We start from the raw sequence: 22,815 nt of genomic DNA, 5'->3' as shown, positions 1-22,815 counted from the left end.
CAGCTCAGCGGTCAGCCCTTCATTCAGCTTTGTTTGGCTCTCAGCTCTCAGCTTGGCCTTCTCTTCATTTACCATCCCCACTCATCTCAGCCCTCTATTCAGTTTGGGCAAACTGTCAGTTCAGCCATCTGATGAGTTTAGAGTTTTAGCTCTGCCCTCAGCTTGGCCCCCTGCTCATCTTGGCCCTCTCATAAGTTTTGGTCTACCTTTAGCTCAGCCCTCTTTTCACCTTCAACCTCAGCTTGGGCCTATACTCAGGTCCTCCGCACAGCTCAGCCCTCTGCTCTCAGCTTGGTCATCTGTTCATCTCCGCCCTCAGCATGGCCCTCTACCCAGTAGGGCCGTCCACTCAGCTTGGCCAACTGATTAGTTTGGGCCCTCCCTTTGCTTAACCTTCCGTTCACCTCCACCTTCAGCATGGCCCTCTGCTTGGCCTGGCACTTGGCTCATCACCGATCCCAGTTTGGCCCTTTGCTCAGCTTGCTTTATATTCAGCATGGTCCTCCAATCGGCTCAGCCCTCTATTCAGCTCAGCTTTCACCATGGCTTCTCTCAACTTGGTCATCCATTCACCTCCGCCATCAGCTTGGCCCTCTACCCAGCAGGGCCATCCGCTCAGCTCAGCCCTCTGATCCGTTTGGGCCTGCCCTTTGCTCTGTCCTCCGCTCAGCTTGGCCCTCAGCCTGGCCCTTTAATCAGTTTGGTCCTCCACTCAGCTCAGCACTCAGTTTGGCCATCCGTTCATTTCCGCCCTCAGCTTGGCCCTTTTTACATTTACAGCCCCCAATCAACTCTGTCCCCTGCTCAGCTCCACCCTTTATTCAATTTAGGCCTAGGCTCAGCCTGGCCTTCCTTTCAGATCTGCCTCCCATTCAGCTTGGCCTTCAGTCCAGCTCAACCCCCCTCATTTAGGTTGCCCCCCCAAGGAGTCCTCTGAATCCGCTGAGCCCCACTTTGCATAGCTTGGCCCTCAGAATTGACCTGATTACCCTGTAGTGTGACCCAGGCATCGCGTGAAACGTCAGACAGTTCAGGACAGCAGTTCTTGATTAACCCCTTAAAAAGCTGGTGTTTCGTTATTACAGGGGTTATTACAAACTTCTGTTACCAAATAATAGCCCTACCAGTTTGTACAGACGTCCCTGGAGTTACTGAAGTTTAGTTTTTCTGTTTGTACCAGTATGAAATATTCGGTATATCCATTCAGTATTTGAATGGAATTTGTTTAGAAGTGGGAATATATTAAAAAAAAAAAAAAAAAGTCCACCTTGCTACAAAAACACACATTCAAAGTTGTTTATATCTCAGTCATGCTTGTATTACCAGCTCTGACTAATCCTGCTCCCTCCTCTTCTCTGATTGGTTCACAGAGCAGCGCACCACGCAGCAGGGACAGGTGTACTTCCTGCACACCCAGACAGGCGTCAGCACATGGCATGACCCCAGAGTACCCAGGTAACCGCCCCCCTCCCCCATCTATGGCCTTTCTTATACTGTTTGTACTGTCAGTATGAACTCTAGTCCTTCATGAGACAAGCACACTTTCAGCCGTTCCCATACAACATTTTTTTTAGATTAGGACAGCGGTTTTGAAAATTTGCCTCGATGCGGTGAAGAGCTGTGGTCAGCCGTTTTTTGTGGTGTTGATTCATCATTAAAGCTAAATTTAGGTTATCTAAGTGCTATTTTTAGAGGTTTTAAACCAGCATGCTCGGGAGTGTGAATCTGTCCCTAGAGACAGCAGGGCAGGTCTCAGCAGTGTGCTTTTTCCACTGTGCCCTCCACAGTGCACCTAGCACTCATTACCCTCTGCTGTGAGAATTTTTAACCTGGCCTCCCTGGACAAAGAGTGCTGTCCACTGCAGTGAATGGTAGATACTGAGATACAGGAGAGCTTGATTTCTCCATGATTTCTTTAGAGTTCTTTATAGTTGTTTATCTCTTCGGTTCAGTCTTGCCGCCTTGTCTTCTCTTGCTTGCATTGCTTCCTTTGTGTTTCTCTCTCTCTGTCTGTCTTGCTGTGTCTTGCTTGTGTCCTTACTATCTTTCTCTCTGCAGGGATCTGAGTAATGTGAACTGTGAGGAGTTGGGACCACTGCCTCCAGGCTGGGAGATCAGGAACACAGCTACAGGTCGGGTTTACTTTGTGGACCACAACAACCGAACCACGCAGTTCACTGACCCGCGGCTCTCGGCCAACCTGCACCTCGTCCTCAAGTGAGTGCTGCCCCGACCCGTGGTGTCCCAACACCAAAACAGTACTTCTTTTGTTAAGATGCCTCTACTAATGAAGCTGCTTTGGATTTGGATTAGATGTTGTGGTCTGTGTATTCATCTGTCATTCCACACTTTCTCCATCAGTCCCAGTCCTAATGGTTCCCGTGGACCGGTCGAGGCTCCAAACAGGTAAGACGCTCTTCTACAATAACCTAATGTTGGTTAAAGGGTCTCTGAAACCCTCTAAAAGGCAGGGTATGACTACTATTAATTGAACGGCTGGTCATCAAGCAGAAAAAGCATAGGGTGGAGCTGGAGGAAAAAAGAACTCTTTACAGCTGTGATGCACAGAGATGGAATGAACCGGTGGTTGACTTTCCATGATATGACATTACTCTCCCTCTCTCTGAAATCCCCTCTGTCTGCTTCGTGCGTGCGTGCGTGTGTGTGTGTGTGTGTGTGTCTTTTTGCCTGTGCACACTGCGGGTCAGAGGAATGCACTGATGAAGAGATCAAGTTTCTCTTTTCCTGTTCTGACAGATCAAAGAACATGTTCTATGCTGCTTTTCCTTTCCATACATTTTTCTTCCCAATCCTCCCAGTCCAGAAGAGACCTTATTAAAAACCTGAGACCTGCTCTGCGTTAAAGCCATGCCGGATCTAAGCATACAGGCCAGTGCTTATGCCAGTGACTCATTCACTCCATAGTCGTTTGCTTGGAAACCAATAGAATAACCACCATCGGGACTACAGTACTTTAAACTGGCATCCAGCTGTATTTCTATATTCCTTACATACACCCTTAAAAATAAAGGTCTCCGACTGGTTTGTGGCTTGGGTGTAGGCTTTTAGGAAAAACCTATAAAAGGCATAGAGACTTCACATAATGCGGAGGTTCTTAAAATGTTCTTTATACATCTAATGGACCAAAATCCATGTTCTAAAGGACCTGGTCATTTCATGCATTTTGAGTATCAGGATTATATCTGGATAAAGCCAAGCCACAAAAATGTCAATCTAATCGCATTTAAAATGGATATAAATCGCTCAGTCCACTTCAGGAGGTGGTCTGAGACGCCTTTTAGCCACATGTTATAGCAATCTAAACACATCAGCCTCTCCAAGACTCATTTAACAACCAAAACACCTCCCCATGCAGTACGCAACTGCTGATATGCATAATCCGTCCTACACTGCAATAGGTTTTCAGTCTAACCAGAGGCAAATTTCACTAACCAGTGTAAATGCATGTGGCTAAATTCTTATTAGAATGGCATCCAGATACTTGTCCGTTTCATGTGAAATTAAGAGGATTCTTGGGAATTAGGTTCTTCTTTTGCTGCAGTTAAAGCCTCTGCTCTTCTGAGAAGAGTAGCTGTGGGAATTTGATTTCTGATTGCATTCAGTCACAAGAGCATTAGTGAGGTAAGCCACTGATGTTGGATGATTAGTTCATCCCAAAGGAGGTGCTTCACTGCCCAATGCGTAGGGGGCTTTGAACCCCTCTAGCCCACACTTGGGAAGGTGCATGGGTACAATAGTTAATATACCTTAAAATAACTTCTAATTTGAATGGGTCTTAATACTTTTGGACACATAGTGTGTCTACATGGTGGAACAGTGTGATGTGAAATCTGAAATTCAGTGTTGAGCGCATGAACATCACATCAGCATGAACAAGCAAGGAGACATTTGTTTTAATAACACTGTCTGATTAATCATATAATCGTCCTAGCAGTGCTACTACTAGTCTCCGACAGCCCTCAGCACAGCAGTAGGACATTGGGACATTAGGAAATGGGGTGCAGCTAGGAAATATAACGCATAATGGAACAACCACTCTGAGGACTAGTGGAGTCTCCTGCTGAAAAGTTAGAACCAAATCAACTGCATGACTGCATGAATGAACTAATGGCCACATTCAGATTTCATTTTGTGATCTGGACTAAATCCACGCACCCCAAGGAGCAGCGGGGAAGACGGCAGGCGTCAGCCTGTGGGGGTCACTTTTCCATTAGAGCCCATGCTCCAATCCATCCCAGCCATTTATAAGTGCTGGATGTTCCAAGCAAGGACACACTCTGGTAAAGACATCAGAGGGACCTTGCTTAGTGGACGAACGTCAACACATCTGTCTTCTATCAGTAGAGAGGAGCTAAGAGGAGCTAAGGCTACCTCACTCCCGCCCTCCCCTAAGACACAACACAGAACCGCTAGCATCACTGTTTCACACAATATGGGTCTTGTTGTTTTTTCATTAAGCCAGTAAGGTGAACAAGCACGAGACGTGTATCAACCTACATGACGCATCCAAGCTGTTCGTATCAGCCTCCAGAAATGACTGGAGCTTGTTATTATCAGTTATGCCTTGAGGTGTTTGAGGGCCACTGCTGCAGGACTGTAATTCTTCTCTGGCAATGTTGGTCACAGCAGCATGTTAAGGATGAGGCGAGAGCTGAGCTTGGGTGCCACCTGTGTGCACTCCCCTTGCTTCTCTTCTTTCCCCCCCTTTCTACAGCTACCTCACTCTCTTCTCTTACTGCGTTTCCTATCTTCTCTGCAATCTCATCCATGTGCTGCTCCCTCTGTTCCTCCTTTGCCCATACCTCTAATCTCATTTTCTCCATTTTCCTCTGTCTTCTCTCCCCCCCCCCCCCCCCCCCCCTGCCGCTCCCTAGGCTGTATCCTTGCTCCATGGTGGATTTGGAGCATGTGGTGGCTGTAGGAGTGTGTGTGTCTGTGTGTATGAGTGTGTGTGCTCAGGATGTGGCAGCTCTGCTCAGCTGGGCGAGGCTCTGCAGACACCACAGCAGCCACTCAGGAATGCAGGCAGCCAGAGAGGGAGAGACCACGCTGCATACCACTACACACACTCTCACACACACACACACACACACACGCACACTTACTCATATGCTACGAAGGGAAGAGAGAGTGCGTGCTCGTCTGATTAATGACCAGTAAAACTATGATAGGTTTGTGGGGGTAGCACTATGAATGCCAGGTTCCTACTGTACTGTATTTCAACAATAAGAGGATGAACATCACTATCTGTATTAAACCGAGTAAGTTACTGCAGTAGTACTGTAGTAATTCTGTCTTACCTTATAGTGTTTTACCCTCTGTACAACATTCCTGTCCTATAGTAGGGTATCTGAGTACTTGGTTAACCGTTCAAAGGTGCCTAATACTGAAATCACTACTCAGTTATTCATGACCTTATGGGCTCTGAGTGGCTCAGCAGTCTAATGCACTAACTAATGCGCCATGCCGCTTTGCCATCAGCGCCCAGAGTCGAAGAAAGCACAATTGGCCATGCTTTCTCTCCAAGTGGGTAGATTGTATTCTGGGATTCTAGGAAAAAAACTTAAACTGGCTCTCTTCCCTCATCACTCTTAAGGGATCATCTATCATCTGTTAGCTTGTGCAGTGGAGCTGGTAAGCGTGTCAGCTACCCGGCGATGCCGTATTGGCGTAAGAGTTTGAAAAAAGGCAGTGACTGGAGCATTGCTAGAGCTAGAAGGAGCTTAGAACGGGTGGGTTATTTGACAGTACTGGACTGGGAGAAAAAAGGAAACAATCAACAAACAAATTAAAATAGCCTCAGCTTACTCGCAGAAGGCATGGTGATTTTTCCAAGGATATCCTGATACTTGATTGGGTCCATCTTGCCCTCCACACTCCTCTGCCACTGGAAACCTGCAGTTGTAGATATCATCAACACTGACCAACTGCATGTCTCATTACAAAGTAATTTGTCCTGTTTAATCATTTTTCAAACCAGACACTGGTTTTCGGGTGTGTGTGATATCCAAATTTTTAACAACATTTAAATATGTCACGTCTTCTACTATATAATTTTATGATCAATGAACCACTAGAAATGCTCTAAAATTGAATCTTTTTACATTGACTATCATTGAAAGTTAATGATTCTTTCTTCTGTGAAGCCATTTTGGAGATAGGAGACTTCCTGTAGTAAACAATAGTCATTTTCATAATTTACTACAAAATTATTGTACTCTTACTGTAGCTGTGTTTTGTAATCGGTTGCCTGGCGAATAGGTGTGGCTAATGCAGCATGTTTTAGTCTGTATCTGTAAACACGTGCAGGTCTTTCATACTGATCAGCTGCAAAATATTAAGAGTTTAAAAGCACTTGAGGGAGGAAGAAAGCCACTGGCTATGCATGTAAGCCCCCTTGATTTATGAGCGTCCCACTCGTTTGTTAATTTGGCTACAGCGACGGTGCCACCCTGTGAAAGCCTCTGAGTTTCTGCCCTGCTGAACCACTGACCTCAGCACAGGGTCACAGTCCGTTTAAAGTCTTCCTCTCTGTGAAAGGTCTTTGTCCTCCTTTCGGACGTGGTTAGGGGGGCGAAGGTGGGCCGTTGTGCCCTGCTGCTTTGGTATTACAGCCATGTGTAGGCTGGCATGTAAAGGATGAGGGGATGTTGGGGGGAGCGGGGGCAGCGGGGGCAGCGGGGGGGGGAAAGCGTTAGTACAGGCAGGAACTTGTGGGAAGACTCTGGGTGTGAATGGAATGTTGAGTGTGAAAGTGCATGTTATTTTGTTATTATGATTTATTAATTGTTTGTATGCTACTATGCATATCACATCACACACTATATGTCCAAATGTTTGTAGACACCCCTTTTAATGAATGCATTCAGTAACTTTACGTTGCACCCATTGCTGAAACAGTTGTTTAGATGCACGCACACACACACACACACAGCCTGGCCAGTCCCTGTGGAGAAGCATTGCCAATAGAATAGGACTCTGTTGGCACCATGCCTAAAGTCAGGTGTGGGTCAGAGGGGTATAAAGCCCCCCCGCATTGAGCTGTGTTGTCTGGAATGATGGATGGTGCTCCCATCCAGTACTTTTGGGTTGCGCTGGGGAGTTAGGGATGAGGAGGTGTGGTACTCCTCCAACATCCTGACCTCACTAATGCTGTTGTCGCTGAATGCAATCAAATCCTTATAGCAATGCTCCAGAAATCTAGCTGAAAACCTTCTCTGTAACAATGTGTCCCAATACTTTTGAGTATCATCCTAAAGAGCTTTGGGTTGGAAGTTCATAACCCAGCATAAGTTACTTTTGGAGATGGTATCCAAACACCTAATGACAAAGAGCAAATTGTACTGGCTATAATGTAGCCATGGCAACAGAGGCCGCAGCCAAACAAGGGATTATAGATGTGTTCCCATAAATTAAGATCAAATCCTGTTCGATGTGTAAAGTGCGTGTCACATTTGCTCAGCTGCAAACATCTTCACCGAGAAAACCCACCATGTCCTCTCTCCCTGTTTGTCTGTGCAGTCGAGTAAGTCAGCTGAAGGAGCAGACCCCGCCTGCGCTGTCTCCTGGTAATCTCCCTGAAGACGCAGAGTGTCTGACTGTGCCCAAGTACAAGAGAGACCTGGTGCAGAAGCTAAAGATCCTCCGGCAGGAGCTCTCCCAGCAGCAGCCGCAGGCTGGACACTGCCGCATCGAGGTGTCCCGCGAGGAGATTTTTGAGGTAGGACGAGCAAAACGACCAGAATCAACAGACACCAGCTCCGCACCAGCTGTTTCTATTAACTTTGAAAACACTGAGCAAGAGTGTAATTACAGCTCAGGTGGGGTGATGTCAGTACGCTGTACAGAGCCAGCCTACTCCAAGTGCAAAGTTTCTTTTTAAAATATTAGAATTCTTGCGATTCATGTCAATTTTAAGTCGCAAGTCAAATATTATTAAGTAATTTATAGAAGAATTGAACAGTGTTTGGAGTCCTTGACTGCCACCGTGCTTCGGCGCCAGCGTGCAAACCTCCATTAAAGCAATGTAACGAATTTTATGCAAGCAGTTCGGCACAGCGCATCCGGTACATGTTGGCATTTAGACCCGGTTTACACCTGGTCACTTCAAGTGACTGATATCTGGATTGATATACCCTGATAAGGTTTTAGCCACATGCATTTAAACACGGTACTCAAGCGTGTCTCAGGTTGGTCAGACTAAAATTCGATTGCTGTGTGGGACGGAATATGCAGATTAGCTCGTTGCCCAGCAGTTATTACTGGTGTTTCAGAAATATTGGGATGGGTTTTCATTTGGGTCTTCAACTCAACTCAAATTAAAGTTTATTTGCATCTTACATAGTCATACATGGTACAACTAACAGTGAAATGCTGTGACATGGAGTGACGGATGCTATGACATAGCAGACCACCTCTTGAAGTGGTTTGAGTGATCAGATTTGTATCTGATTTTAAACGCGTCTTGGGTTTGTTTACTAGGGATGCACCAATCCCTCTTTTTTTTGTTCCGATACCAATACCGATACATAACCTTGGCGGATCAGCCGATTGCCGATACCGATCATTGAATTAATAAACCAGATACCTCACCATATGGGAGAGACTTCTCCTTATATGTAAGACCCTAAATTCAGCCATGTCACTCCACTGCTGCGTTCTCTTCACTGGCTTCCTGTCGCTGCCCGCATCAGATTTAAAACCCTAATGCTGGCCTACAAAGCCAAGAACGGACCAGTCCCTCCATACTTGATGGCAATGGTCAAAAGCCGATCCGCACCAAGAGCCCTTCGAGCTTCAAGTACGGCTCGGCTCGACACGCCATCCCTGAAAATCCACGGAAGACAAGCGTCCAGGCTTTTTTCTGTCCTGGCACCAAAGTGGTGGAACGAGCTTCCCCTGGGTGTCCGAACGGCCGAGTCGCTCGCTGTCTTCAAACGCAGACTGAAGACCCACCTCTTCCAAGAGTACTTGGACGATTAGAGTACTATGGTCGCCTTATTGTCTTGTGTTTAGTAATGTCTAAAGCTTAGAGGTATAATTTGAATTATTAGTCTATTCTAACTAGCTAAAGTTTTTCTTGGGTAAATGGCAAAGCACTTTGTAAGTCGCTTTGGATAAGAGCGTCTGCTAAATGCCGTAAATGTAAATGTAAATGTAAGACCAGCTGTGGCTGTCCTCCATTACAGGCGCGTGTCGATGCGGGAATCGGATTCAGAGAATGGATCGGCCCTGTGGTTAGGCCTGATAATCCGATACCCCGTCCAGCTATTTTGTCAGTATCAGAACCGATATCCAATCCTAGTATCGGATCAGTGCATCCCTGGTGTTTTCCTAGTGTTTTGTGGCTTGGCCTTATCCAGATATAACCCCGATACTCAATACACATGAAGTGACCAGGTGTAAACTGTCCTCATCCACTGCCCTACGTTATTCATAGCATTGAGGATTTCAAGGTTTTGTGCCATGGAAAATCCAACAAGAGGGTTTTTGCATTCAGGGCACAACTGTCTAAGCAGCAAAAATTGTTCGTAAGGGCAAGGGCTATAGAAGAAGGCCATATAATATTAGTAGTCTTTATGGGTGCTCTGCTACATCACAACATTAAAAGGGTGCAAGAAGAACAACTTGTAGAAGGCATCCAATCCCCTTAATTTATAGCTTTGGTACTGCTTGGCCTTACCTGCCTGTTTTCTTCTTTACCTTCTCTGTATGTAACTCCATATTACGCTACTACGCCACCTAGTGGCTGTGAATAACACAGCAAAAAGAAATGCGACTTCCATTCTGCTTTGTCAAAATGTTTAAACAAACATTGAATGAGGAAAAAAAAGGCTACTTACTAATGGGATTAGAGCTGGTAGATGGTGAGCATTCTGTCCCATCACATGGCTGTGCTGAAGTAAGGAATAAACAGTGGACATCTCCTTGACTGATGACGAGATCAGAGGGTGTAGACTGGTTTGTCACTCCCCTGGCAGAGTCTGACTGTGAGCCATGTGCTCTCACAACAGTGTGACATCTGCCATAGTGCCACATACTGTTTTTTTCTGTCCTCTTGAGCTGAGAGTGGAGCGGTTTTGTGCTCTTGCTTGCTCTCTTGCGAAGGTCGTTTCATTTCTCCGCTCTTGGTCTCCGTCGTCTCTCACTGCGTACCGGAAGTAAAGCACTTGAGAATGCCAGCGAATTAAAGCATAAGAGCTGCGATAAGCTTGCTGTTATGTTGTACACGGCAGCTACACAAGCAGCACTGATCGCATACTCTGGAGGATTAAAAGCTTTGTCCACCAGGGGGCGAATCAGAGCTGAAACATCTCCTACCAGCTTTTCTTGAATAATTTACTCCTTCTGATTTAGCACAGAAATGAGAAATGAGCACAGGTGAGGAGATGGTACTATTGCTTAACTTAAGAAATCGTCAGAAGGTACTTGAGAAGTACTTGTTTTCACTTGTTGTTCAGTGTGCTGGTCACATAACGTCACTATGCTATACTGCCACTACTGTGTAAGTTGGTATTGCTATATATCTCATGGACTCATCACTTTAATTCCTGAGGATGCAAACAAGCTACACTCCAAAAAACACAAGATGTGCGGAGTGGAAAGCAAGTATATTGCAGTCCTAAAGGGCAGTGTCATCAGCTGTAAACATGGCTGGGAGCTCTGCTTGGTATTACCTTTTTCATCCACTAATGAGAAGGTCCTTAACGGGCATGTTTGGGTGGCTAAGCCAACTGGCCATAAGAATTGTGCTTGCATGTGTATGACCGTGGAAGTCTGAGGAAGTCCAAAGCTTTTGCAGCTTTGAGTGATTTGTCCGGCGCGTGTGCTTGCCTACGTTTGGGTGCTTAAGGGAGTGTGAGGCTGGACTCTCAGAGATGTTTCTGTTGCTGCATTCCTCCATTCCTCTGTGTTCTCTCCAGAGCTCAGAGGCACGCAGGCCTGCAACAGACAGGCTATATGGACCCACAGAGTAAAAACAAGCCTGTGTGTGTGTGCATATATTAGAGTTATATAAGAGTTATAAGATGTGTTCGAAACCTGTGCCCTATTCACTATTCCCTACATGTGAAAATCCAGATCACTATATGTAGCCCTATTATAGGGAACAGAATTCCACAAGGTAGTTGACGATTTCACACATGTCGTTATGTGTGTGAGCTCACCGCTGTGCAACAGCAGATTGCATGGTATAAACAACCTGTCAAACTTCTGTCTTCCTAAGGGAGGTTGTGCACAAATCTTCAAACCAAAATACACTATGGATTATGGGTATTCCATGTCTGTTTAGTGTACACTGTATATTAAGCATGCATTATGGGATTGTTGCAGTGCTCTGAAAACTCGGTGCTACGTTTCGGATGCAGCTATAGAGTGTGTTGAGTTAGAGATTTCCAGCCCTCCACTAACTGTCTATCTTTCTGTCCTCACTCTTCTCAGGAGTCGTACCGCCAAGTGATGAAGATGAGGCCGAAGGACTTATGGAAGAGACTGATGGTGAAGTTCAGAGGCGAGGAAGGGCTGGACTATGGAGGCGTGGCCAGGTCTGTTGAACTAATCACCAGAAGCAGTGGTCCACAAGCCCTGGTCATGGAGTACCACTGCACTGCTCAGTTTTAAAAGTTTTTAAAGCAGGGAGAACATTATAACATGTCAAGCAGTGTTGCTCTAGAGCCAGAATTGAAATCCTGAGTCACATATTTAATCCTGTTTACCAATCCTGTAGTACCATATTCCAAGCACAAATCATATACAGTACAATAAACAGATTGGTAATTCTGTGTGTGTGTGTGTGTGTGTGTGTGCCTCCCTCTGGATGAAGGCAGTCTAGGCACTAGTCCCTCTGGTGGTGACCAGTGGGTATTGCATAATTTGAATGTGAATCAAGCAATGAGCATCTTCTGTAATTGTAGAACTTGAAAATTTCCTTCTGCTGTGCCTAATCTGTATACTTATGTGTGCTTATAGGGAGTGGCTATACCTCCTGTCCCATGAGATGTTGAATCCATACTATGGACTCTTCCAGTACTCACGAGATGACATCTACACTCTACAGATCAACCCAGACTCTGCCGTCAACCCGGTACATAAACTGTATTCCGAGCCAGACAGTAACTGTCCTAGTTGGCTGATTTTCAGATATGTGGACCACCTCTGCACTGCTGGTGCAAAGTGATCAATTATTGATAGCAGGCCTGTTTTTCGTTTTAGGAACACTTGTCCTACTTCCACTTTGTGGGCCGCATAATGGGCATGGCTGTGTTCCACGGCCACTACATCGATGGCGGCTTCACTCTGCCCTTTTACAAGCAGCTGCTGGGCAAACCCATCACCCTGGATGACATGGAGTCTGTGGACCCTGACCTCCATAACAGTCTGGTCTGGATCCTGTAAGTGCTTCACTGATTCCTGCTACATTTCCTGCTCCAAGTTCTGAGTAGGATTTTGTTGTTTAGTATGTAATCTGTATGAATGTATGTATGTGTATATTATTCTGTATACTCCTACATTATTCCTATTGCTTTTCCTAATTTATGTTCAAAGTAAGGCTAATTAAGTTGAATCGTTTGTCCGGGTCACCTTTAATCTTCAACTTGTAATCCCACAATTCGGATAATGCCAGTTGTCTACGTTGCACCATTATTCAGAATGCTGCACGCAACATTATACATACACTATATGTCAGAATATTTGTGGACACCCCTTCTAATGAATGCATTCAGCTACTTCAAGTTGCTTCCTTTGCTGACACAGATGCGCACACACAGCTTGTCTAGTCCCTGTAGAGAATATTGTCAATAGAAGAGGACTCTCTGGAGCAGATAAACATGAACCTATTGGCACCATGACTAATGCCAGGCATGGGCTAGAGAGTTGTAAAGCCCCCCAGTGTTGAGCTGTGGAGCAGCAGAACTGTGATGGTGCTCCATACAGTAATTCTGGGATGAGTTGGGGATGAGTGGGTTGGTGATCATCCAATATCTTGACCTCACTAACACTGAATGCAACCAAATCCTCACAACAATGCTCCACAATCTAGTAGAACGCCTACACTGTAAAGTAAGGACAGTTACTCCAACAAAAGCAGGATTAATACCTTTGATTTAGGAAGAAACAATGAATGAGCAGGTGTCCCAATACTTTTGTCCGTACATATATAGTAAACATATTCTGTAACAAATGTTTTTATTTTCTGCCATCTGTTTTCTCAGTGACAATGACATCACAGGAGTGTTGGACCACACATTCTGTGTAGAGCACAACGCGTACGGGGAGATCATTCAGCATGAGCTCAAACCCAATGGCAAGAGCATACCTGTCACCCAGGATACCAAGAAGGAGTATGTCAGGTATGTGTAAAGGATCCTACACAGCTACTAAACATGTCCTTGCCGTATCGTGGGAGGTAATGAAGGTGATCTCTCGCGAGGCTAATGTAATGGGTGTGGTCTCCTGCAGGCTGTATGTGAACTGGCGGTTCCTGAGAGGCATAGAAGCTCAGTTCCTGGCCCTGCAGAAAGGCTTCAATGAGGTCATACCACAACACCTGCTCAAGGCCTTTGATGAGAAAGAGCTTGAGGTATTGAAATGCTTTTTTTTTAAACAGGCGAAATAGTGCACATGTATGCTCAATTATATAAGCTCATTGATTGACACATGATTGATTAGCAAATATTACATTAATATTACTTTCCCCTCTGCCAGCTGATCGTGTGTGGCCTGGGAAAGATCGACATCAACGACTGGAAGTCCAACACACGGTTGAAGCACTGCACGCCCGACAGCAACATTGTGAAGTGGTTCTGGCGGGCTGTTGAGTCGTTCGACGAGGAGCGAAGAGCCAGACTGCTGCAGTTCGTCACCGGCTCCTCCAGAGTGCCGCTGCAAGGCTTCAAAGCCCTACAAGGTACTTCAGCTCTGGCTATTTGCAGCAGTGTGGGGAGCAGGGTTTAACCTTGACTATAAACAAATGATCTGCGGACCAGATAAAGTAAACAGGAGCCGTTCGAATAGTTTGTTATAACCTTAACTCAACACAACTACTTAAATATGCTAATAACGAGCTCTTGGTGTATAAATAATATAGGCATGCCATTTAGCTGACGTCCAAAAAGCGGTCGTAGTGGTTGTAGCGGTTGTAGTGGGTAACAGGATTGCCCTCCCTGTGGCAGACTAGGGTTCAGTTCCCAGGCCACGCAAGCACACCACACTACACCAGTAAGGGACTTTGGGCACCTACCTGTTTAATATGATTAAAATAGTAGTCACTCTGGGCAAGGGCATCAGCTAAATGCCATAAATGTAGATTTCATGTACATATATTTGAAATTAACATTCTTGGGACATTTTCAGATGTAAATGTATCAGGATTATATCTGGGTAAAGCCAAGCCACATAAAAATGCAAGTGTAACACACTCAAGACCTATTTAAACCAGTTTAGGATGTGGTCTGAGACGCATTTCAGCCACATTATAGCAATGTAAACACATCTGTCTCTTCAAGACGAATCCGACAGCCCAAACTCCTCCCAGTATAACCCAAACACTAGTTATAATTGCAGTGCAATGAGCAAATTTGCATATTCCGTCCCCTGCAGCAATCAGTTTCCAGTCTGATTAACCAGAGACGCATTTGTGTAAATGCATGTGCCTAAAATCTTATCAAGATACGTCCCAGATACTAGTCACATCAGGTGACCAGGCGTAAACACGGCCTTTAGTTCTCATGCAATCTCCTTGTGTCCAGGAGCTGCAGGCCCACGTCTCTTCACTATTCATCAGATTGACGCCAGCACCGACAACCTGCCCAAGGCCCACACATGGTGAGTGAAAACCCATCAGTCTTGTTCATCATATTACTGGCATTAGTTTACAAATTGGCTGGGCCACAGCACTGCCCGTCAGGTGAGCTCCTATTAATCGTCCTGTTCTTGTGTGTCCACAGCTTCAATCGCATTGACATTCCTCCATATGAGCACTACGACAAGCTCTATGACAAACTTCTGACGGCCATCGAGGAGACTTGTGGCTTCGCCGTGGAGTGATTCACCTGCGTTTAGAGGATGAGCTGTTTCGTGGGAGGAGTTGACCTGTCACTCGACCCCCTCCCCCCAGATGGGGCGTGGCTTATGGTGCAGCAGCACCGCCCCTGACGTCAGAAGCAGGGACAGGACTAGGAATAAGAAATTGAGGGGGATAGATTATCTTGCAGCACTCTATGCCTGACATGAGTTTTTTTTCTGCATCCCCACATATTTTATTGTTTTTTATTATTATTATTATTATTATTATTATTATTAAAGAGATGAAAGGACTTTTTCAGCTGCTAGTAACTCTGACTTTTTGACTTTTTAATCTTTTTTGGAACATGCGTAAATGACGGCTCTTCCTCTTCTGCTTTTTTTATAGCATTAATGAAAAAAGATATAGACAGTATTTCATGTAGCGTCTGTACCAACTGACTGAGGAAAAAGGAGGGACACTGACGGGATGCTAACAGAGCATTGCTGCATAAGCTAACAGAGTAGCACTACTGCCCTCACTCAAGACAAGACAAGTGGAAGATGTCAGTGCTGCAAAAGGACTACACACAGTGGTGTATTTGTTGACCATGTGGACTCGGAAGCCCTCGTAGCAGGCCCTGTTCTTCTGAAGTAGTACGGGGTGCCGCACTCGGACCACGAACCTTGTTGCATGGTGGACATTCGGGGCCCAGATGTGCCATTGCAATCGACAAGGGCCCTTTAATGAAGGCCCTCGCTAGGGGCCCTAGTATAAGTGCCCCACTGGCCACTGTTGTTAAGCCTGTAGAACCATCTACCAGGAACCATCGTGACTACCTGTGCTCCATTCCGTAAGAGCAGACTCATCAGCAGTCTGCCGTATAAGCTTCTTTGAAATGAATGAATGGACGATTGCTTGATAGGTTAGGTTGACTGATTAGATTAAGTAGGTTAGTGATATTTTTATATGACGCGGGGCTGGAGGGGGGTGGGAGGGGGTTGAAACGTGGAGAAATGAACAACCAAATTATATAGATCTGTAATTTATTACCCTTATTGCAGAAACTTCTTGTATCCAGAGCAAGAAACCGAAGCAGAACTTCTGCATTGCATTGTCATGGATGACTAACAGGTAAAGTTACTTACTGGCAAATGGGAAAAAAGAAGGATGAGCTGAATGTCTTAAAGGACCCATTTTTTTGCTGCCATAAATAATGGTATGACCTCCTCGGACATTAACCTTTTAGCACCTAACCTTTTTGCACCTAACTGTGCTTGTATGATCACGTGGTAAACACCCTTTGCACCCATCAACCATGGACCCAGTTTCTTATCAACCGCCCCATCCCCCCAACCCATCTCCACACTTTCCCCTGAATGAGTTTCAACACGAATGCTGCCCACTGTAACACATGGGAACAAAAAGGGGGCATGAATGAGGTATTGTTTTTCTATGCTTTTCTGTATGTGACTCACCTAAGTTCTTCTCCACGTTTTATAACAATCTATGACCAAGTAATGAAGTAATGCAATTTTCCAAATCGGACGGCGGTCACTTTACGACTTTCGGTTGACCAGCATTTAGAACATGGCTTTAGCAGATTCCAGCTGTTCGCCACTGCCGTTATCCCCTTCTCCAGGCTGCCCGGAATCAAAGGGACTGTTGCTGCAGTTGCTTACTAGATACCTTAAACCATTGAAATGACTCGAAAGTCAGACCCGAATGCCTTGAAAGCAAGTCCTCCTCACCGTACGTATTATTTTAAACGTGTAGCCTCAAACTCCCAATTCAATTACAGGATTCCCGAGCAACACATCTTAATCCTCCCCCGATAGGTTGCGTTTTTAGCTGTCCTCTCTTGCGAAAGGAATCTCCATCATATTTATTATTTTTGGATAAGCTCGTATTAGATGGTTGAATGTTTGAGATGATACTATGTCTATTGCAATCCTCTACGACCATGGACTGTTGTTTAAATTTGCATATGCTGAAAATGAATTACATGAATACAACTTTTTCTCTTTGTATTATGTTTTTTTATAGACTGAGTGTGGATATATATATATATATATATATATATATATATATATATATATATATTAAAAAAGGTGGGGGGAAAAAAGCCTCTGGATAAATCGATTTAAAACGATCCTGAAAAGGTGCTTTGTACAGTAATAGAATATTGTCCTTATACAGTTGGCTATGTGGATCACAGAACCTGTCATATATCTTTAAATTAAATAGAAAGATATAAAAGAAAACATTGGGGGGGAAATAGATTTTGCACACAAGCAAGCAGGCTGTAATTGCTGTAAATAATAGGCAAAAAAATCTATTTACCGAACTCTATGAATGGAACGACTTTTTTTTATGTATTTCATTTATTCTCAAGTCCAGTGCACACATACAGACTCTCTACTTGTCTTTTTTTTTGTTGTTGTTGTTTTTTTTTCCTTCTCTCTCTACTCGACGTCACTCCTCTGTTGTACAGCTGCCTCCAGGACGTTGGACTGGATGATGTTTTGGCATGTTAAAATTTGAGCGGCGCCTCTGGTTTATTTTAGCATGACTTACTAGCAGGACTATATCTCATAGTTGACAGGTGCAATTTGTTTAATGTAACACACTATCATTTTTGTAAGAGTATTTTATTTTTGTGTGTAATTAGTTCTGATTAAACTGGCCTTTGGCACCAATGGCTCTTTTTGTGCAAGTGTGTTTTATGCCTAGAGTTTGTCTGGTTTCTAATGATGCCAATTTCTGTCTGAGAAACGTCCCTTCAAGCCCCTTCAAGCCCCTTCAGTGACAAAGGACTGAGCTGAAGGACCTCAAACCCGCTGTAGATGTGGGCTTATAGAGCTTTTTAAATGAGCGTGTTAGTGATGTTTCATCCAATGGTACTAAAATCAAATCATGTTTATTGTCACGTCACATTGATTCCGTTGATTTCACCTGTCAATTGTCCTTATGTTCACTTGTCCTTATGCACGTTTATCGTCACGTCACATTACACAGGTGGAAAAGTGGGTGGAAAAACTTGCATGGTCCTCGTCCCTCACGGTAGTAAAAATAGATAAATAGAAAATACAGAATATATACACATTAACTTACACCGTACACACACTTTATATATTCTGTACACACATTTCCCTTATTGTTTATAAAATTTACAAGTTAATATATATCTCATATGTTTACCTTTACTGTTTACATGTAGACACTGGATAAGGTGTGAATTCAAGTGTAGTGTGAGTGGGCAAAGGTATTTTGTAGGTGCAGTGTGACTGAGCAGAGGCCAGTTTTAGGTAGTAGGGTTGGAGTGCAGTGTGTGTGTGTGTGTGTAGGTGGTGGAGGTCAGTTTTACCATTTACTACTTAAAAGTGTTGCAAATATCCGATTCTATCTAATCAGAAAGTTTTTTTTTTTGACCAAATAAGAAATTTGCCTTTATATTAAATCTCATTATTTTATTTTGTTTTACATTTCTGTTTAGTTAAAAGGTTAATATGTAAACGTAGTCGTTCAGAGGGGTCTGATGTGAAAAGCCTTCTAGAGAAACTTGCTGAGTCCGGAATCTTTACAGTGGTGGTGCTCTAAACATTTGCTTCCTGATGTGTGAGATATTTCGTTAGGGACCTCATAAAGTAATGCAGTATAGATGGTCTAAATGTATTAAACTTAATAGGTGGTGTTCTTCTTCACAGGTTTCACATACTTTAGTAGTGCAAAGTGAAGCATTAGGGTATTTGTGTGGCCCATTTCTGGCAGGGTCAGAGATCTGATGTATCTTGAGTTCAGGGCCAATCGATACTAGCTTTGGATATCCTGAGTAAACGACTGAGCCATTCTGAATAAGAGTGTCTGCTAAATGTTGCAAATATAAATATATAATAATTATACTACTTAATTCTTAAGTATGCTTTTCTAAAACTTAAAGACGCTTACAGTCCTTAGTAAAGACATATAGACACATAAACAATACATAATATATGACCACCCAAAAATGAATAAATAAATAATATACGTTTCCAGGCGTAAGTTGCTGTAAGGGAAGCACTGTTGCAACTTGGGTTAACCAAAAACATATGAAACCCTGAGGGGTTGACCTTTAATGCAAAATACAGACTCTAGACACTAAAGATATAAATAAATGCAGTTTATCATTAAGAACAGATTCTGTTTCAAAGTTTAAAAGAAGCAGAGAAAACATTTCATTTTGAGAAGGTTTTGACCCATTTGTTTTTAATACATTTACATTAGAGATACATGTAAAGCGTTGTGAGGCAAATAGGTCCCTGAAGACAACTTAATTATTTGGATTTTATTTGGATTTTATTTTTATTTACAAGCTTCAACATTACTAGGTCAGAAGCTACTGTGCATACAGCCATTCCACTGTATATTAATATGTTAAGATATCCCGGAATACATATATTAAATTACATACAGTATTCTACAGACATTTGGGTACCCCCTGGTCAAATTTAATGTGTTTTGAAATTTTCTAAGTGAAAATATGTTCAGATCCTGTGCACAGACACACTTCTGCACATTTCCATACACAATTTTACTGTTTGTAAATGTACTAATGTCTAAAGCTTAGAGGTATCTTTGAACTATTAGTCTATTCTAACTAGCTGAGTTTTTTCTTGGGTAAATAGTAAAGCACTTTGTAAGTCGCTCTGGATAAGAGCGTCTGCTAAATGCCTTAAATGTAATGTAATGTACTTTACATTTAAAAAACATGTGGCATGGTGTGCAAAAATAATGGCACATTTAAATAAGTATGTTTTATATATTGTTTTAGATATGATATATTATCTTATATATTCTGGATAATAGGAATTGTGTGTAGAATGTGCAGAAATTTGGTTTCCTTTGTTTTTACTTTTCACTTAGAAATTCAACCTGAGCTGCTCAAACCACATGTTGTTGATTTTCTAAGTAGAAATAAGTGACATATCCTCCACAGGAAACAAACATAAATATCTGGCGTTTTTTTTTTTTTTTTTGACATTTTACAGCACTATTTCTGTTTATATGCTGGATTTAATCAAATGTGGGGGAAAAAACGAGACAAAGAAGTGTAGTATCTTCTAAATCTTCGTAGACCCCACATGTATGCCCTTTCCCTCCAAATATGTTAAATCAACCAAACCAGTACTAACAGTTGAGTAAAATGTACAGACGTGTGTTCTCTGTAGAGGATGTGGACTTATTTTCCCATAAAAATCAATAATACCTGTGATTTGACCAGGGGTGTCCAAAGTTTTGCATATGATTGTGTTGGTTGGTTTTTGATGGTAAACGTTCTTTTCACCACCACTGTGGAGAAACCAGAGTTGGTCGGTTTCTCAACAATAAAGCATTTCACAGCGACCCAGAATGACCTTGTTTACGCCTCGAACCCTGAACCATCATGCGGATATTGTGAAGACCCAGGGGAATCCCCTTCAGGACAGCCAGGGAAAAGCACATGCTTTAAAAGAGAAGAGTAAAGGATTGATGGTATGTCCTGAAGTATCATATGATGGTCTGTTAGGAACTGTAGCAGGTCTCTGAACATCTGATCAGATGTACACCATAGGCTCACGTCTGCATACTTGTCATATACTCTTTCCTGCAAACTGGGTTTTGTCATTCTGATGAGGACATTCAAGCCTGCTGTCTTTCACCATGCTCAGACAAAGCAGACAGCAGTTGTCTCTGTTAGAATGATAAAGGATCCGTCCTTTGTTTTGAAAGAAGTTGGAGGGTGTGAATGGCCTCCTGTTAGCAAGAGGGGTGCTAGCCAGTTCTGAGGGGAAAGGCTGATCATTTGGATCATTACTAGGTCAATCGGGGGAGCTGTATGAGAGGTAATGTCTGAATGTTCATCAGACACATCCTGAAAAATCAGTTTTTACACAATGTTCCTCTCTTAGTTTTGCACTGGAGCTACAATGCTAATGTTGCTAAGAAGCACTGAATCTTTAAATCTTTATATTATCTTCATGTGGATCCACTCCTAATTGTGTTTTTAAGCTATGTGATAAAAAAGGCTATTTTATACAATTTCATACTAAAAAACTGTAGCTTTGTTGGTCTTTACAACTTATCTCAGGATCACAAGAAAAACAACACTTGTTATCCAGGCAAATCAGTTTATCTTGAGATCACAAGAAAAATAAGTTGTGATCATGAGATAATGGTATATGACAAAAGACTTATGAAGATATTTCTACATTGACATTCTATTAAAAATTGACATTTTAGAGATATTTTGGATCATTTGGATCCACTCCTAAACTCTTTTAAAGCTAAGTGATAAAAAAGGACATTTTGTAGAATTTCATACCAGAAAACTGTAGCTGAGATACTGAAAGCAGAACTTCTTGGACTTTAAGAGAAATGATGAGAAATCCCATTAGGGTTGATAAGACTAGACTATTATTTAAGCTGTTTTTATTTTGTATTGGCATTAAACACACATGAGTCCATGAGTTTATTGTAATTTTCTGGAGAAACAAAAAGTAAAAAGTGGTGAGTAATAAAAGTGTTCCCCACAAAACCACTCAAAATCTCAGGATCACAAGAAAAAAACAACACTTGTTATCCAGATAAATTAATTCATCTTGAGATCACAAAAAAATAAGTTGTGATCCTGAGATAATGGTTTAGGACATATTTACACTGACTTCCACTGAAAGTTCAGTTCTTTTCCTTCTACTGGAAAGTTAACATTTTAGAGATACAAAAGAGGTGCTTTTGGATCATTTGGATCCACTCCTAAACTTTTTTAAAGCTAAGTGATAAAAACTGTAGCTGAGATACTGAAAGCAGAGCTGAGTTGATAAAACTAGGCTATTATTTAGGCTGTTTTAATTTTGTATTGCCAATAAATACACATGAGTTCATGAGTCCATGAGTTTGTTGTATTTTAGTAAACAGTGGTGAGTAATATAAGTGTTCTCCACCAAACTATTCAAAGTCTCAGGATCACAAGACAAAACAACATGTGTTATCCAGATAAATTAGTTTATCTTGAGATCACAAGAAAAATGAGTTGTCACACTGAGATAATGGTTTAGGACAATTTACATTTCCTCCTAATGTAAAGCTGACTTTTTAGAGATACAAAAGAGGTTTTGGCTTTGGTTATTCTTTCAATTTAACCATTATGAACATATTTAAAAAATGCTAAAGTCATACGTAATGTATGTTTTTGTGTGTTTTTTGTATTTAATTTCGGAGCAGTTTTTATTGGTCCACTTATCATAAACCTTTGAACAACTGCCAGGTTCACATTATGTCACAAAGTTAAAAAAAATGGTGAACAGTGGCAATATATCAATATGTTAGCTAATAATAAATATATTATTTATATATAAATATAAATTGTTTAAATTATTACATATATATCTTACAACTTATTTTTCTTTAGAAAACAGACAAAACAACTTTCTTGAGAGCATAAAGCACAGGTTGTGATCAATAGAATGAACTCATGGACTTTCTGAACTTCCATGCATTGATGTATAGTATGAAAAGTTGGAAGATGTGAGTGTTCAAATCAGAGCATGAACTACATCCAAAAGTGCAAAACCAGTTCCATCAGAAATGCTTTAATCAAGGCATGAATACACTCAGATAACATAAACAACGATGGTTTTACATTATATTCACAACAGACATGCACATGTGGGCATAATTTACTATATGTCTACTACAGGATACATTCTATATAAACCACTGCTTAAAAAAATACTGCTTAAAAAATAAATAATATTGTTATTGCGTTTTTACTTCTA

General features: G+C 42.5%; 1 protein-coding gene across 3 annotated transcripts in view; it reads left to right on the top strand.

The window, feature by feature from the left end:
* smurf2 (SMAD specific E3 ubiquitin protein ligase 2) overlaps positions 1 to 17,725 on the top strand; it is a 66,061-nt gene extending 48,336 nt beyond the window's left edge. For 2 of the 3 annotated variants that reach the window (XM_072693485.1, XM_072693483.1), the window contains exons 9-20: positions 1,371 to 1,455; positions 2,059 to 2,217; positions 2,362 to 2,406; positions 7,543 to 7,741; positions 11,461 to 11,564; positions 11,989 to 12,103; positions 12,232 to 12,410; positions 13,233 to 13,370; positions 13,480 to 13,600; positions 13,726 to 13,927; positions 14,769 to 14,844; positions 14,967 to 17,725. In XM_072693485.1, coding sequence (XP_072549586.1) covers positions 1,371 to 1,455; positions 2,059 to 2,217; positions 2,362 to 2,406; positions 7,543 to 7,741; positions 11,461 to 11,564; positions 11,989 to 12,103; positions 12,232 to 12,410; positions 13,233 to 13,370; positions 13,480 to 13,600; positions 13,726 to 13,927; positions 14,769 to 14,844; positions 14,967 to 15,066 — 1,523 coding nt within the window. In that variant the 3' untranslated portion in view covers positions 15,067 to 17,725. The remainder of the gene's footprint in view (positions 1 to 1,370; positions 1,456 to 2,058; positions 2,218 to 2,361; positions 2,407 to 7,542; positions 7,742 to 11,460; positions 11,565 to 11,988; positions 12,104 to 12,231; positions 12,411 to 13,232; positions 13,371 to 13,479; positions 13,601 to 13,725; positions 13,928 to 14,768; positions 14,845 to 14,966) is intronic. The other variant, XM_072693484.1, reaches the window with a different exon arrangement.
* The last annotated feature ends 5,090 nt before the right edge of the window (positions 17,726 to 22,815 follow it).

The sequence above is a fragment of the Salminus brasiliensis genome, chromosome 12 (assembly GCF_030463535.1).
Source record: "Salminus brasiliensis chromosome 12, fSalBra1.hap2, whole genome shotgun sequence".
Classification (NCBI taxonomy): Eukaryota; Metazoa; Chordata; class Actinopteri; order Characiformes; family Bryconidae; genus Salminus; species Salminus brasiliensis.
This window is presented reverse-complemented; position numbering and strand designations above follow the sequence as displayed.